The sequence below is a fragment of the Folsomia candida genome, unplaced genomic scaffold (assembly GCF_002217175.1).
Source record: "Folsomia candida strain VU population unplaced genomic scaffold, ASM221717v1 Fcan01_Sc005, whole genome shotgun sequence".
Taxonomy (NCBI): domain Eukaryota; kingdom Metazoa; phylum Arthropoda; class Collembola; order Entomobryomorpha; family Isotomidae; genus Folsomia; species Folsomia candida.
In genome coordinates this window covers 6,846,193-6,858,210 of record NW_019091197.1, presented here as the reverse complement: position 1 = coordinate 6,858,210, position 12,018 = coordinate 6,846,193, and the positions used below count along the sequence as shown (strand labels likewise).

At 37.8% G+C, this 12,018-nt stretch overlaps 1 protein-coding gene across 1 annotated transcript; it reads left to right on the top strand.

The window, feature by feature from the left end:
• The first annotated feature begins 8,296 nt into the window (after positions 1–8,296).
• Positions 8,297–9,172, top strand: LOC110850083. Its single transcript, XM_022097566.2, has 5 exons — positions 8,297–8,471; positions 8,533–8,598; positions 8,683–8,763; positions 8,826–8,918; positions 9,036–9,172. Exons 1-5 carry the CDS (start codon positions 8,388–8,390, stop codon positions 9,045–9,047), a joined length of 336 nt encoding a protein of 111 aa, XP_021953258.1. The 5' UTR covers positions 8,297–8,387; the 3' UTR covers positions 9,048–9,172.
• Positions 9,173–12,018: the final 2,846 nt, after the last annotated feature.

Sequence of the window (12,018 nt, the reverse complement as noted above, 5' to 3'; positions counted from 1 at the left end):
TTTAACTACTCCCTCGGATAGAAATAGTTCTAAGTATAAAAATTTTAGCGACACAAATAGTTATAAAACAAACGAATTGTTTTCAAAACATCCTATGTTCAATTATTTAAGATTCAATTATTTTACGTTGATTTTGAAACTGTAAATCCGCTTGGCTCGAAAAGAGGGATTCACAAAATTGGTGCCTTATATTTTATATTACGTAATTTTCCCGATTTCTTAAATTCACAGTTAAAAAATATCCACCTCTTAGCCTTATTCTGCTCAGAGGACGCAAAGAAATACGGCTATAGGTCAATTTTTAATCATATTATACCAGATATTAAAATTTTAGAAACTAAAGGCATTAAATTAGTCGGGACAAGCAATCCATTTTTCGGCACCATTTGTACGTTTGCCCATGATAATCTGGGGGAATTCCTTGTTAGGTTTTATGGAGTCCTTCAGTGCAAATTATTATTGTAGGATTTGTTGTGCATCAAAATCTGAAGCTCAGGAAAAATTTGATCACACTGACTTTATATTAAGAAATAGATATAATTTAAGGGACCATTTAAATGACTTGTCGCATGGGGTTGTAGGCTGCTGTCCACTCGACGATCTTAATTTTTATTCGTTTGTCGATTGTCCGTCGGTGGATATTATGCACGATATTTTAGAAGGGGTTGTTCCTTTTGAGGTTAAAATAGTATTGCAAAAGCTAATAAGTTTAGGTGGTCTGACTTTAAATATTATTAATGACAGGTTAATGGTGCATGATTATGGATATCTGGAGTCCAAAAATAAACCAAGTCCTGTTAAATTAGATGGTCAAAGTCATCGGATTGAACAACAAGCGGCTCAAGCCTGGTGCCTTATTAGATTTTTGCCTGTTATTATCGGTGATTTAATTGAAACTGCCGAGCAAAAAAAATATTGGAAATTAATAACTTCTCTGCTTACTTGTATGACCTATATTTTCTGCAGGAAATTTTCTGACACCATTATTAAGGGGTGAAAACCCCTTTATGGGAATGTCTTGTCTGTCTGTCTGTCTGTCTGTCTGTCCGTCTGTCTGTCCGTCCGTCTGTATCCACGATAACCTTAGAACGGATGCGAATTTCGACATGCGGTTTTCGCCAAAGTACTTCTAATTTTTAAATTACGGATGAGTTCGAAGATGGGCGTTGTAGGTAGTAAGGTCACGGCGCCATGGCGACGACGCCGTGTCGAATAGGTGTCGAATTTTTTGTTTCGACGGTTTTAGACGTATTTTGGGACGGGGATTTCGAAAATCGACATGATTTTGACGTGCGATGACCGTGTGACCGTGTAGACGACGCCACATGTCGACAAATTGAATTATGTCATGTGGGGGGGGGTCTATTGAAAGGTATAGTCGTATACGTTCAAAGTACGCGGGAGTTATGTCGAAACGGGGCGAAATGAGACGTGGGGTAATGTGAGACAATTGGGGAAAATGACGGGAAAGTATTGGAAGACGATGTGGGTGTGCCACAAGGACATTTACGTGTGTTTTCACCCCTTTGCTACATTTCGTTTGCAACGGTTTATTGAATGTCTGAAAGCCAGTATAATCAGGCATCACAAATTATTTAAAGAACTTTTTCCAGAAATTAGACTGATCCCTAAACACCATTTTATGTGCCATTATCCTTACATAATTCGCCAAAGCGGTCCCCTTATTTCTATGGACGATGCGATTTGAAGGGAAACATTACTATTTTTCTCAATTAGCTAACCGTAATAGAAACTTTATCAATATTTGTTATTCCCATATATTTAAAAATATTGACCTTCATGATGGACTTGAATTTGACAATGTGACGAAGGTTTCCATCTCAGAACTCGCAGATTCTTTTCATATTATTGAGTCTCTAAGATTAATTGAGGGGTTTGAATTTTCTTCCGCAGATACTTATGTGTATTGTACGAGTAAAATTATATATAAGGGCTATTCTTATAAATCAAACTATGTAGTATGTTTTGGAATGGGACCGGTATTCCCAAAATTCGGGATAATTTCTGAATTTATTCTTATTAACGATAATATGTGCCTGCTAATACTTAAAGAGACTACGGTCGAATATTTTGATCCGCATTTCTTTGCTTATAAAGTTCTAATGGGCGAAAATATAATTTTAGTTTATATTAAGGATTTAATTGTACACGATTGTATGGAAATTCAGAAAAATTGCAAAGTTGAAGGTTTGTTTTTAACGACAAGGCATCATTTGTATCTTATAATCTTATATTAAGCAATTTTATTATTTGTGGACACAATATTACTATAATATACATTTATATAGAAATTGTTTACATAATTTAATTTTGATATTTTTATGTATGTAAAAAATGTGACGGTATCTGATATCTAAGATGCCCAATGAAATAAATAAATAAGTAGTCACAAATTGTATATTTACCACCTCAGAGTTATAATTTATCACCGCAAGGAGACAAGAATATGCAAAACGGAGATAATTTATCACTAGTATTGTCACCGCAAGGAGACAAGCATATGCAACACGGAGATAATTTATCACCCATATTATCACCACGCGTTGGCAGTTTATTTCCCAGCAGAGACAAAAGTTACCTTCGTGTTGAATGCATTCTGTAACCGGCGGTAATAAGTTGTATCCCAAACGTTGACAATAATATTTGCCACTGCTCGGGAGACAAAACTCATTTGCCAACAGGCGGAGGTATATTACTACCCTACGGTAGAGATGCATAGTACCTACACGCGGAGACGATTTTAGTGACATTTTTGCTGAGAGTGTATGCAAAGTATGCACTGACTTCACATTTTTCCAAATTTCCTCCCATTATTTTTCCAGGGGGCGTGGTTGCACAAAATATAAAAATTTATGTATTAACTTGATCCTTCCGCCGTGAATTTCATGTGCAATTATTTTTATGATTATCCATCACATGGACCCGAAATGGTATGAATACGATTCGCTCATTTTTTCTCTGCAAAAAATTCAAAAGTTAGGCCAATTTTGTCCATCGAACCACAAGAATACGCAGTAAAGAGTGCATTTGGAGCGTCTAAGCCCTTCGGTTACTTCGTCCGTTAAGTTTTATGGTGAATTCGGGCCAGATCATGTTTGTCCCATTAGGGGAAAAATTATCGTAAAACATGAATGAAATACTTAGTTGTTAATGTGGTAGAATCGTTGAACATGTCTTCAAAAAAATCAGACTTGACTTGACTTTCTTATGGCAATCTGCACGGCGTAGAGAGTCCAACACTTGTGCAATTACGAAATTTCGCAAGTGAAATATACTTGCGTACGTAATAAAAATATACTTCATTTATTTGCAGGTACATTATATACACTTTATACATATACATTTATGCGTATGGATTTATATGTATATATGTATAATATGTAATTATGTAAATACATGCATGCTGTACGGGCGAGAACTCAGATGAGAGGAGAGAGGCAACCTTTTACGAGTTGCAGAGTGAGCGTGCTCAAATGCGTTGAGCAGCGTTTTTGAGATTGGAATAGGAGTGTCACTTACATATAGCCTATATGATATAGGACAGAGAGCGGTGTGATTGCCGTGTCTGTCTGGAAATGATTAACCAGAAGCTAAATGGGACTTTAGCTCAAGGATATATAAAAATGGCAATGCTTTTAAGCATGGCCATGTGTTTATACATAAGTTACCAGTGGAGAGTTTGGAACTGCCTATCTTGCACTGGTTGTAGGAGGCCTACCCATGCTATATAAGAGTTATGCGGCGGAACGGAGTCGAATTGGGAAAAATGACGATGCTTGGTCTTATAACATTAATCAAGTATAAATTTATTGTAGGGAAGAGGATTAGTTAGCAGAAAGGGGCCATAGAGCCGCTACCCCTGTCTTCAGTGGTAGAGACAGTCGCTGGCTTGTTAGTTTACATACATAAATGTGCATGGCTGGATCGGCCGCTCGTCTCGAGTGACTTAGGCCTCAGCCACATATGCGTCTTTTGCTGCGTGATGCGGCATTTTTTGATGTCACATCACGCATCACGACCGTTCACATTTGCGGCAAAAAATGTGGCAGCAAAACTTTTGCTGCGCGCAGTTTTTGCTGTCGCAGCTTTTGCTTCCCTACTGTTCACATATAATTTTGCAGCAACATCAATTTGCTGCCGCAGCTCATTTTCCTGTTGCGCATCTCAAAATCTTGCGGCTTCTCCCAGAGAAGCAGCAAAGTAGATTCTTCTGCATCTTTAAGGTAAAATCATGATCAAATCGGTTTTAAAACTTTGTTCACTGGTTCTTTGATTTAATTTTGATAAATTATAATTAGTTACGATATATTTCAACAATTTCAGTCAAAATATTAATGTACTCAATGCATTGTATTTATTTATGTCGACATAAAAATTAAAGCTAAATAAATGGAAATCAAGGAAATGCAAATGAGAAATTCAAACATAAATATCAAAATTAAATACCAGGCAACTTGTAATTTTATTTATAACTTCGACAAAAATATGCACATTTAATAGCAAACTTCAGGAATACTATTATTATATAAAAATCAATTTGAGCCGACTCAATTCCATTAAATTTTCTGTCCATTCTAAATTGATTATTGAGATCTTTCCAATAAACACCAGCAGTGACCATACGTAGATTTTGCGAATTAATTAACTCTCGATCTCCAACTGAAATAGAACAATAGCATAGTGTTATTAACATTGTTAAAAGGAGGGATCACATCGTTATCTTTATTCCGAATAAAGTTTAATAAAACCCATCTTAAATGGATTCGTTCCTCTGCCTGCTCGTGTACGGACCGATGGCAATGTCAAATTTACTTCAGGTCGACCTGATTCTATTTTTGAGGAACGCCCGAAGAACGTCGCATTGGTATTGACATGCAGGCCTGAATGTCGCTCAGTTTCTCACTTCACCTTCTGGTTTCGACTCCGAGCGTTATTGGTGATAACTAAACAAAGAAAATGAACAACTACATATACCAATCAATCGGTAGAAATGCACCATTAATTGATAAAAATTAAGTAATTAAATGGTCTCATACCCTCAAAGTTTCCGCAGCAATACTTGCGTTCCTTGATATTAGTGGGACGATTGTACATGTAGAAATATGTGCACGATATATACGCACTTCCTGTCGACAGGACTCGAAAAAGAGTTTATAAAAATTTAGTCGCCGCAATTGGAGCCCATTTTTAATATATGAATTGGAATAATAACCAAATTAATTTATTATTTCCAAGACTTGAAGAGAAGTGTCAACTTTTTAGTAAGATTAGCAGGTTAGCTTAAGTTTCCCACCAATTGTATCATGCCATTGAGTTGAGAATCTTGTGAAAGAACTGCAAAACTATTCACATTTGACAAACAAGTTGCAGCGTCAAAAACTGCAGAATCTCAGATGTGGCATCAAATTAATGTGGCAGAAAAATGACGCAAATGTGAACGATTTTGCATTTTTTGATGTGGGTAATGCGGAAACCGGCATCAGCATCAAAAAATGCCGCATCACGCAGGACAAAACGCATATGTGGGTGAGCCCTTATGGGGAGGAAGAGAAGTTGACTCGTCTCGAGTCACAATCATAGTGGGCGAAATCGAGCTGAGCAGCTCCTTAAATGGTCGGTTGCGGGCATCTCACCCGCCTTACATATATTTGTCCTTCACGGCAAATTATGTAGAACCAGTCTCTGGCTCTGCAGAGCCAGACTGGATAATTAAATAAATATTAAGTCGACGCGACTGACGCATGGAATTCGCGTTGTGTAGGCTTTCAGCCCTACAATGCATACAAACATTACTTATTGTGTCAGGCGGATACATATGTATACCAATTTAGCTAATGGCACTTGCTCACACATAGGTACGTAAGTATAATATGATTTTTAATAAGTGCCTGGTAAGCGATACTTCAAACCGCCTACGCTTATTTATTTATATCTACTTGACACAGTTATGTATCGATTTCCAATTAATGTAGGACAAAGTTAAATTGACCCCCTTCCCTACAATAGCTTTGCAAGAGTTAAGAATCCGCATCACTCTTGATAATGACGACTGCAGATATTTTAGATGGTTTAAAATCTCATTGTTTCTTTTGGTTTAAGATTTCCCTACTTTTTACAAAATTCCCTACTTTTTACAAAATGGTGACAAAATAATGTCACCATGTTGAGTACGGAGGACTCTTTCATACCATGCACTGTATCGTCCCCACGGCTTGAGTGGCCCATGATTCCGGGCATTGTTAAAGAATGGAAAGTTTAACGCATTTCCTCATCCATTGTCATGCAAATTCAATTTCTAGTTCGCGACACAATGTTGGGCATTTATGTACAGATTTTGGAACACATTTTTTGAGGAAATTGTAACCTAATTTCTATAAAAAAGACATTTTACGTGATGAGATAGTTCTAAAACTAAAAACATGGAAATATGTATGCATGAAAATGGCGTTGCGAAAATTGGCTGAATTTTCTTCATAAACTGATTCCGTACAAAATCTGTGCAGAATTAGACAGAATTGGGCAGAAAACCACTGCATAGTGGTTTAGGCACAACTTTTTTGCTTACATAAAATAGACAGTTTGCAACATCCTGCACAAATTTGTGCATAATTGTGCACGAAATTCAGCCAATTTTCGCCAGGTCATTTTCATGCGGGTCGCAGTATGAAAAGTGAACATTTTTTATGAACATTTGTACAGGGACTCATTGAAATATTGAATTTTTAATTTCGTTTTTGGCAAGTTTTTTGATCTTGTCTTTTTATAATTCGAGAAATTCATTCCAAAAATATTCCTTGTGACGAGTAATTCCTTCTGTAAACATGCTTTTAATCGGTCGTTTCGAAATACATATGTAAATCTGTACATATGTATGTACCTGGATTCCGACGATGGAACATAGTGGATACAATTTCAAGACATGCTCTTTCACTGGTAACTCCAGTTTGGAATCAAGATCGCACATGCATAAAAACTTGTGCATTTTTTACCATAATTAGATATGTTTTAGCAATACACACATATGTATATGCGCAATTGGGAAACCCATCAGCCATTCCAGGGAATTTCCAATAACACAATTTTTACGTAAGTTACATACATATGTACACACGTGTCGACCTATTGAGCAGGTTTGTAAATGTCAATAAGCCGATAAGATAATAATGACAGTTTTAATTAAATATAAATTAATACGTAGTATACAGAGCTTCGTGTAGCCCGAATTACATGCATATTTTTTCGATGTCGCGACTGGCCAGGATATCTTACATTCGTGTCGGTAAAGAGGGTGATCTTGGTCCGACTGTGATGATTATGTGATTGTTGTGATTATGATAACTTGAGGTTTTAACCTCTTTGATACTACTAATTTGCATATACAATTTCTCTTGGGGAAGATGATGATTTCATAATTAAACCTGATAGCAACGAATTAAAATCTTCATGATTTCCCATAAACGACGGAATATTTATTTCACCCAGTTTCCAAGTTTTGAGTTTTTTCACGAAAAACACGAAAAATCCACTTTTTAACATTGGTTGATATAGGGAAAATTCCGAAATTTGTGAAGAAAAATATCGAAAAAAATCCACTTTTCACCATCGAGTTTTCCACAAATTACCAAAGAACTGCTCTTATTTTTGAGAAATTTTTGTGTCAAGGTAATTTTTGCAGTGCACAAATGTGTGTACTTCGTCCTCAACGGAAAATCATCTCCTACACAAATGTGTGTATTTCGTCCCCAAGAGAAATAAAATTGTTGCACAAATGTGTGTACTCCGTCGTCAACGGAAAATAAAACAGTACACAAATGTGTGTAGTTCGTCCTTAAGAGGTTAAAGTGTAGTGTTGCGATAAGTGATTTATTGTGAGTTTAATAGACGGCGTCTATTAGACGCCATCTACATACATGTATACGTATGTAAGCAACGTAATACGGCTTGATGGTGACAAATAAAATCACACTAAGTCACACAATTCTCGACAAATCACACTGCGATGTGATTTCAGGAAGACGGTCTCAGAATTTCTGCCCTTGAAAATCATCCACTTCATCCTGCCTCCGTCCACAGTTACTGGGACATGCTACTTATGACCAGAACATTGGGCACAGTGTCAGACTAGCTTCTCGATAAGTTCCGAGAATAATCGGCGGAACGGACAGAGTGACACGATCAGCCAGTAGTCTCGAAACAGGAGATAATAAACACTTGAAAGTTACAAAATGCGAGTAAAAACGCGTATAAATAAATGCATACGTGAAGTGAAGCTTATTGCACAGTACATATTTAACATTCCAAGGAACCGAGTAACAGAGGCCAGCCACAAAATTCGCAAAATTTACAAAAATTCACAAAAACCAGAAATGAGAAACTGTCACCTACACTTAGCCCTTCTTGCCCTGCTGGGGATAGCTCATATAACATCCGCAACCCCGGCGGGAGAAAAGGTTACAGCCAACTTTTACTTTATCATGTTACTCTTATGCATAAAATTGGCAATTTATCCAGTGTCCCGCCTATTGTGTTAGCGACCTTATGTGTTGCGAGGCAGGCGGTTGTTATGGGGGAGCATGCGTAAGTTACTGCATCGAATGGAATGATGCCAAGAGATGTGTACATACATACATAAATATTTTTTTAATTATTACATGTAAGTAGATAGATTGCCGCCCAAACGGATTCAACTGTCTGACTGATCGACACTGTTGCCAAGCTGGTGGTTGCTATGCGACGAAATGTGTATGTTTTTGGGTATGAATCTTTGACTACGATTTTGAAGTAATGTTGGTCTGAATGCATAGATTCAATGCCGAGATTGGGGCTTTGTGTGTCAAAATCACTCCCAATGTTGTCCTGGGCATTGGTGTGGACCTCTTGGGCGGTGTGAATATGTGGTATGTAGAAGAATTAGAGATCGGTCCCAGAGGAGGACGAGGGGACCGATCCATGCCTAACACGTGGAAATGTTATTTATTTATTAAAATTTTAAAAATGTTTTTCTTGTTTGTTAGTTTCAACCGTAAAAATCGAGGTTTGTTGAGACGAATATCCACGAATGAAATTTGTTTCTGTTTAAAATTATGCAAACTATGTACATACCTATGTAGGTTATAGGAAGCAGTAAAGGCTCTATTTATCTGGGTTCTCATATTGATGTATGTACTATTTATTCACGAGTTGTTTAGCCCGCCAATTTCGAGCAGCACTTTGTTAAGCCCGTCGTCTCAACTTGCCTCGAGGGGAAGACCGAGAGCGAGTCATAGAAATCTCGGTGCGGGAGTCAAAAAAGCAGACACACACAGTTGAACTGGCTACTCTTTGTATGATGAGCCAACTCTGACGATGAGACTTATAATAAAACTTGTTTAAATTTGCGCTAGACTTATCGGTGCGTGGGAACTGAATTTTTAGCAGGGTTTCGATTGGTAAAAACCAAATTGTCCAGGGCAGCGGGAAAAAGTGTGAAGAAGGCACTTTTTCCAATATCAGTGGGAAAGGGGAAAAACGTTAGTTCTTACGCGACATACACTAGGTGGGGAAATCTTTCCCATTTTTCCCACTATTTCGCACTTTTTCTCACTTCCCACTGGGAACAATGTGTTCTGGACGGGAAAAACGAGACCCTGATTTTTAGCGCTCATTTATGAGCAGAATTAGGAACGCTTGTGGAGAATCCGGAAGTAACAAAAGTTACGGATGTGTTTTTTAATTCTGTTAAAAAATCAGTGCTCAACATCTTTCCAAAAACTTTCTTCTCCCACGCTCGGTTAAGAATGACGAATACTTATCTTTATTAATTACAACTTGATCATGATATCATCTGATAGATTCCAACGGCTCAATCGATATCCCAACTTGGGTCAATTGAAAATCTGAAATTTTGGATGAAAAAATATTTGTAATTGGAAGTAGTCCCGAGTGTTACACTAAATGCCTTCGTATTGTAAGCGAAGTTATGTATGTAATAGGTTCTTGATATAAATAGACATAGAATAAAATTCTAGCGAATTTACGTTCTTATTATGTAAAAGTTTATATCATAAGTAGCTATGTGCATCTGGAATACTTAATCTCCATAAATATTTATATAGATATGTAAGCACATTGCGAAACCAAAACAAAAATAAATAACATAATAAAGGTGGATCATCCGGTTCTTTTAACTGTGAGCAAACCATTCTAAAGCCCTTTACACACGACGACGAGAGTGTACACAATTAATGTGGCAGAGATATCGGTGCCATGAAACTCGGGAAGTTGAACACACAGCTCGAGTGCCATCTCTGCAAATTTTCTACAAGACTACATAAAAACTGACCCATGTGGTGGTGACTTGGAAACAGGGTGGCGTTTTGGAAACTAGGAGTTAATGATTAGTTCAGAAATCGCGCCCGGGAAGAATGAGACGCGAGCATCCACTCACAGCACGCTGATTTGTGTGCTGCACCGATATCAATTCAGTCCGATGAATTGACATCAGTGCAGCACTGACATCGGGGAAGGGGTGCATAAATCCCGACTACATGCAGATTTGATATTCACGCAGCCGATTTAACTGCTTGTCAACCAGATCGCCCGTGTGTAAGGGGCTTAACCCTTATTGAAATAAAGACGTCAAACATTCGACTTATGCAATATGTATGGACTTATGCAATAATTATGCAACTGAATATAAATACTCAATATCTTATAAATATGTATCTCCGTCTACCATTTTATTCTCCGCATTCCAAATCTGGATTTCCGATAGGCAAGACTTCCACAATGTTCGACGACCACAGTTCCTATTTCCTGCGGCGCCTTGTTCTCGACATCCAACGAAGTTCGCTACATACAGCGTATTGCTTTTCATGGAACGAGAAGACAAAACGGGCCATCCCATTGAGAAATAAGCCGCAATATTGGTTATTTCAAACAATCTGCTTATCCATAACTTTCGCCTTCTTACCTATTTCAACATGGCAAAGCTACCAAGCATTTACAATGGAAGCTACTAAAAAACCAGACAGACTTGCTTGCGTGCTCGCTTACGCCTTCACTTTGAGCATTTGGTCATTCGTCCCATACACTTGGGTATTCATGAGGTACTCTGGGACTACTAAATATATCCATGTTTTCGAGGCCACACAAAAGTTGGAGCAACGATTTACAGGTAAATATATAATCATACATAAGTAAATATTTAAACAGAAACTGGTTTGATTGATTTAATTTTATGTATGTGTGCATTCAGAAATTGTTGATACAAATAAGAGCTCTATCGACGCTGATATTTCCGCCATCCGGCTAAGAATTTTCAATTTGGGGAAAAGTATCTACTTTTGGTTGGATTGTATACTTCCTTTTTTGCTACTGTTTGTCAGTTTTTCCAAATCAAATCCACTTTTACGTTTTATGGTACAACTTCGTCGTCAATACGTATCAGAAGAAGTTCATGTACTGGTTTGTTACACGGGACAAGCTTTTTACGGATTCGTGACCTGGATTGGGGCTTTAATCTTGCTGGCTAGTTTTGGAACAGGCATCTTTATAAGTGGGTATGGCGTCGCACTCGCGCATCGGTGTACATTAGGCCTCGTCCCAGGCAAGTATGACGGCAAACTTCGTGGCGGACTGTGTTTCGGGGAAGCGGTAAAAATTTACAAGGAAATTCGCATCATGTGCATAATCCATTCGGGCCTGGCGCGAGACTTTGTTACAACCTGCATGCATCATTTCTATCTCGTTGCATGGGCGAGTTTGGGAATGTGGGCGTTACTCGAACCGATTGTGGATGGGGGACCGATATCAATCCTGATAACGCTTGGGTCTAGTACGACTGTCGTTCTAGACTTTACTTTGGAATGGTTCATGGTTAACTTTGTCTCAAAGGCGGCAACCGGATCGAAAGAATTTTTACATAGGATGAAAAAATATAATGCAAGGAGTAAATATAGACGAAGAGTGTTGCAGGCTCTGCTGCCAAATTCAATAAATTTGGAAATTATTGGATCC

Excerpts from the sequence above, each read along its gene's own strand:
- LOC110850083 (XM_022097566.2), top strand. The coding sequence starts at position 8,388 with ATGAGAAACTGTCACCTACACTTAGCCCTTCTTGCCCTGCTGGGGATA. Across the intron at positions 8,472-8,532 it reads CAACCCCGGCGGGAGAAAAG|TGTCCCGCCTATTGTGTTAG; the intron begins GTTACAGCCAAC and ends CAATTTATCCAG. Across the intron at positions 8,764-8,825 it reads GTTGCTATGCGACGAAATGT|ATTCAATGCCGAGATTGGGG; the intron begins GTATGTTTTTGG and ends CTGAATGCATAG.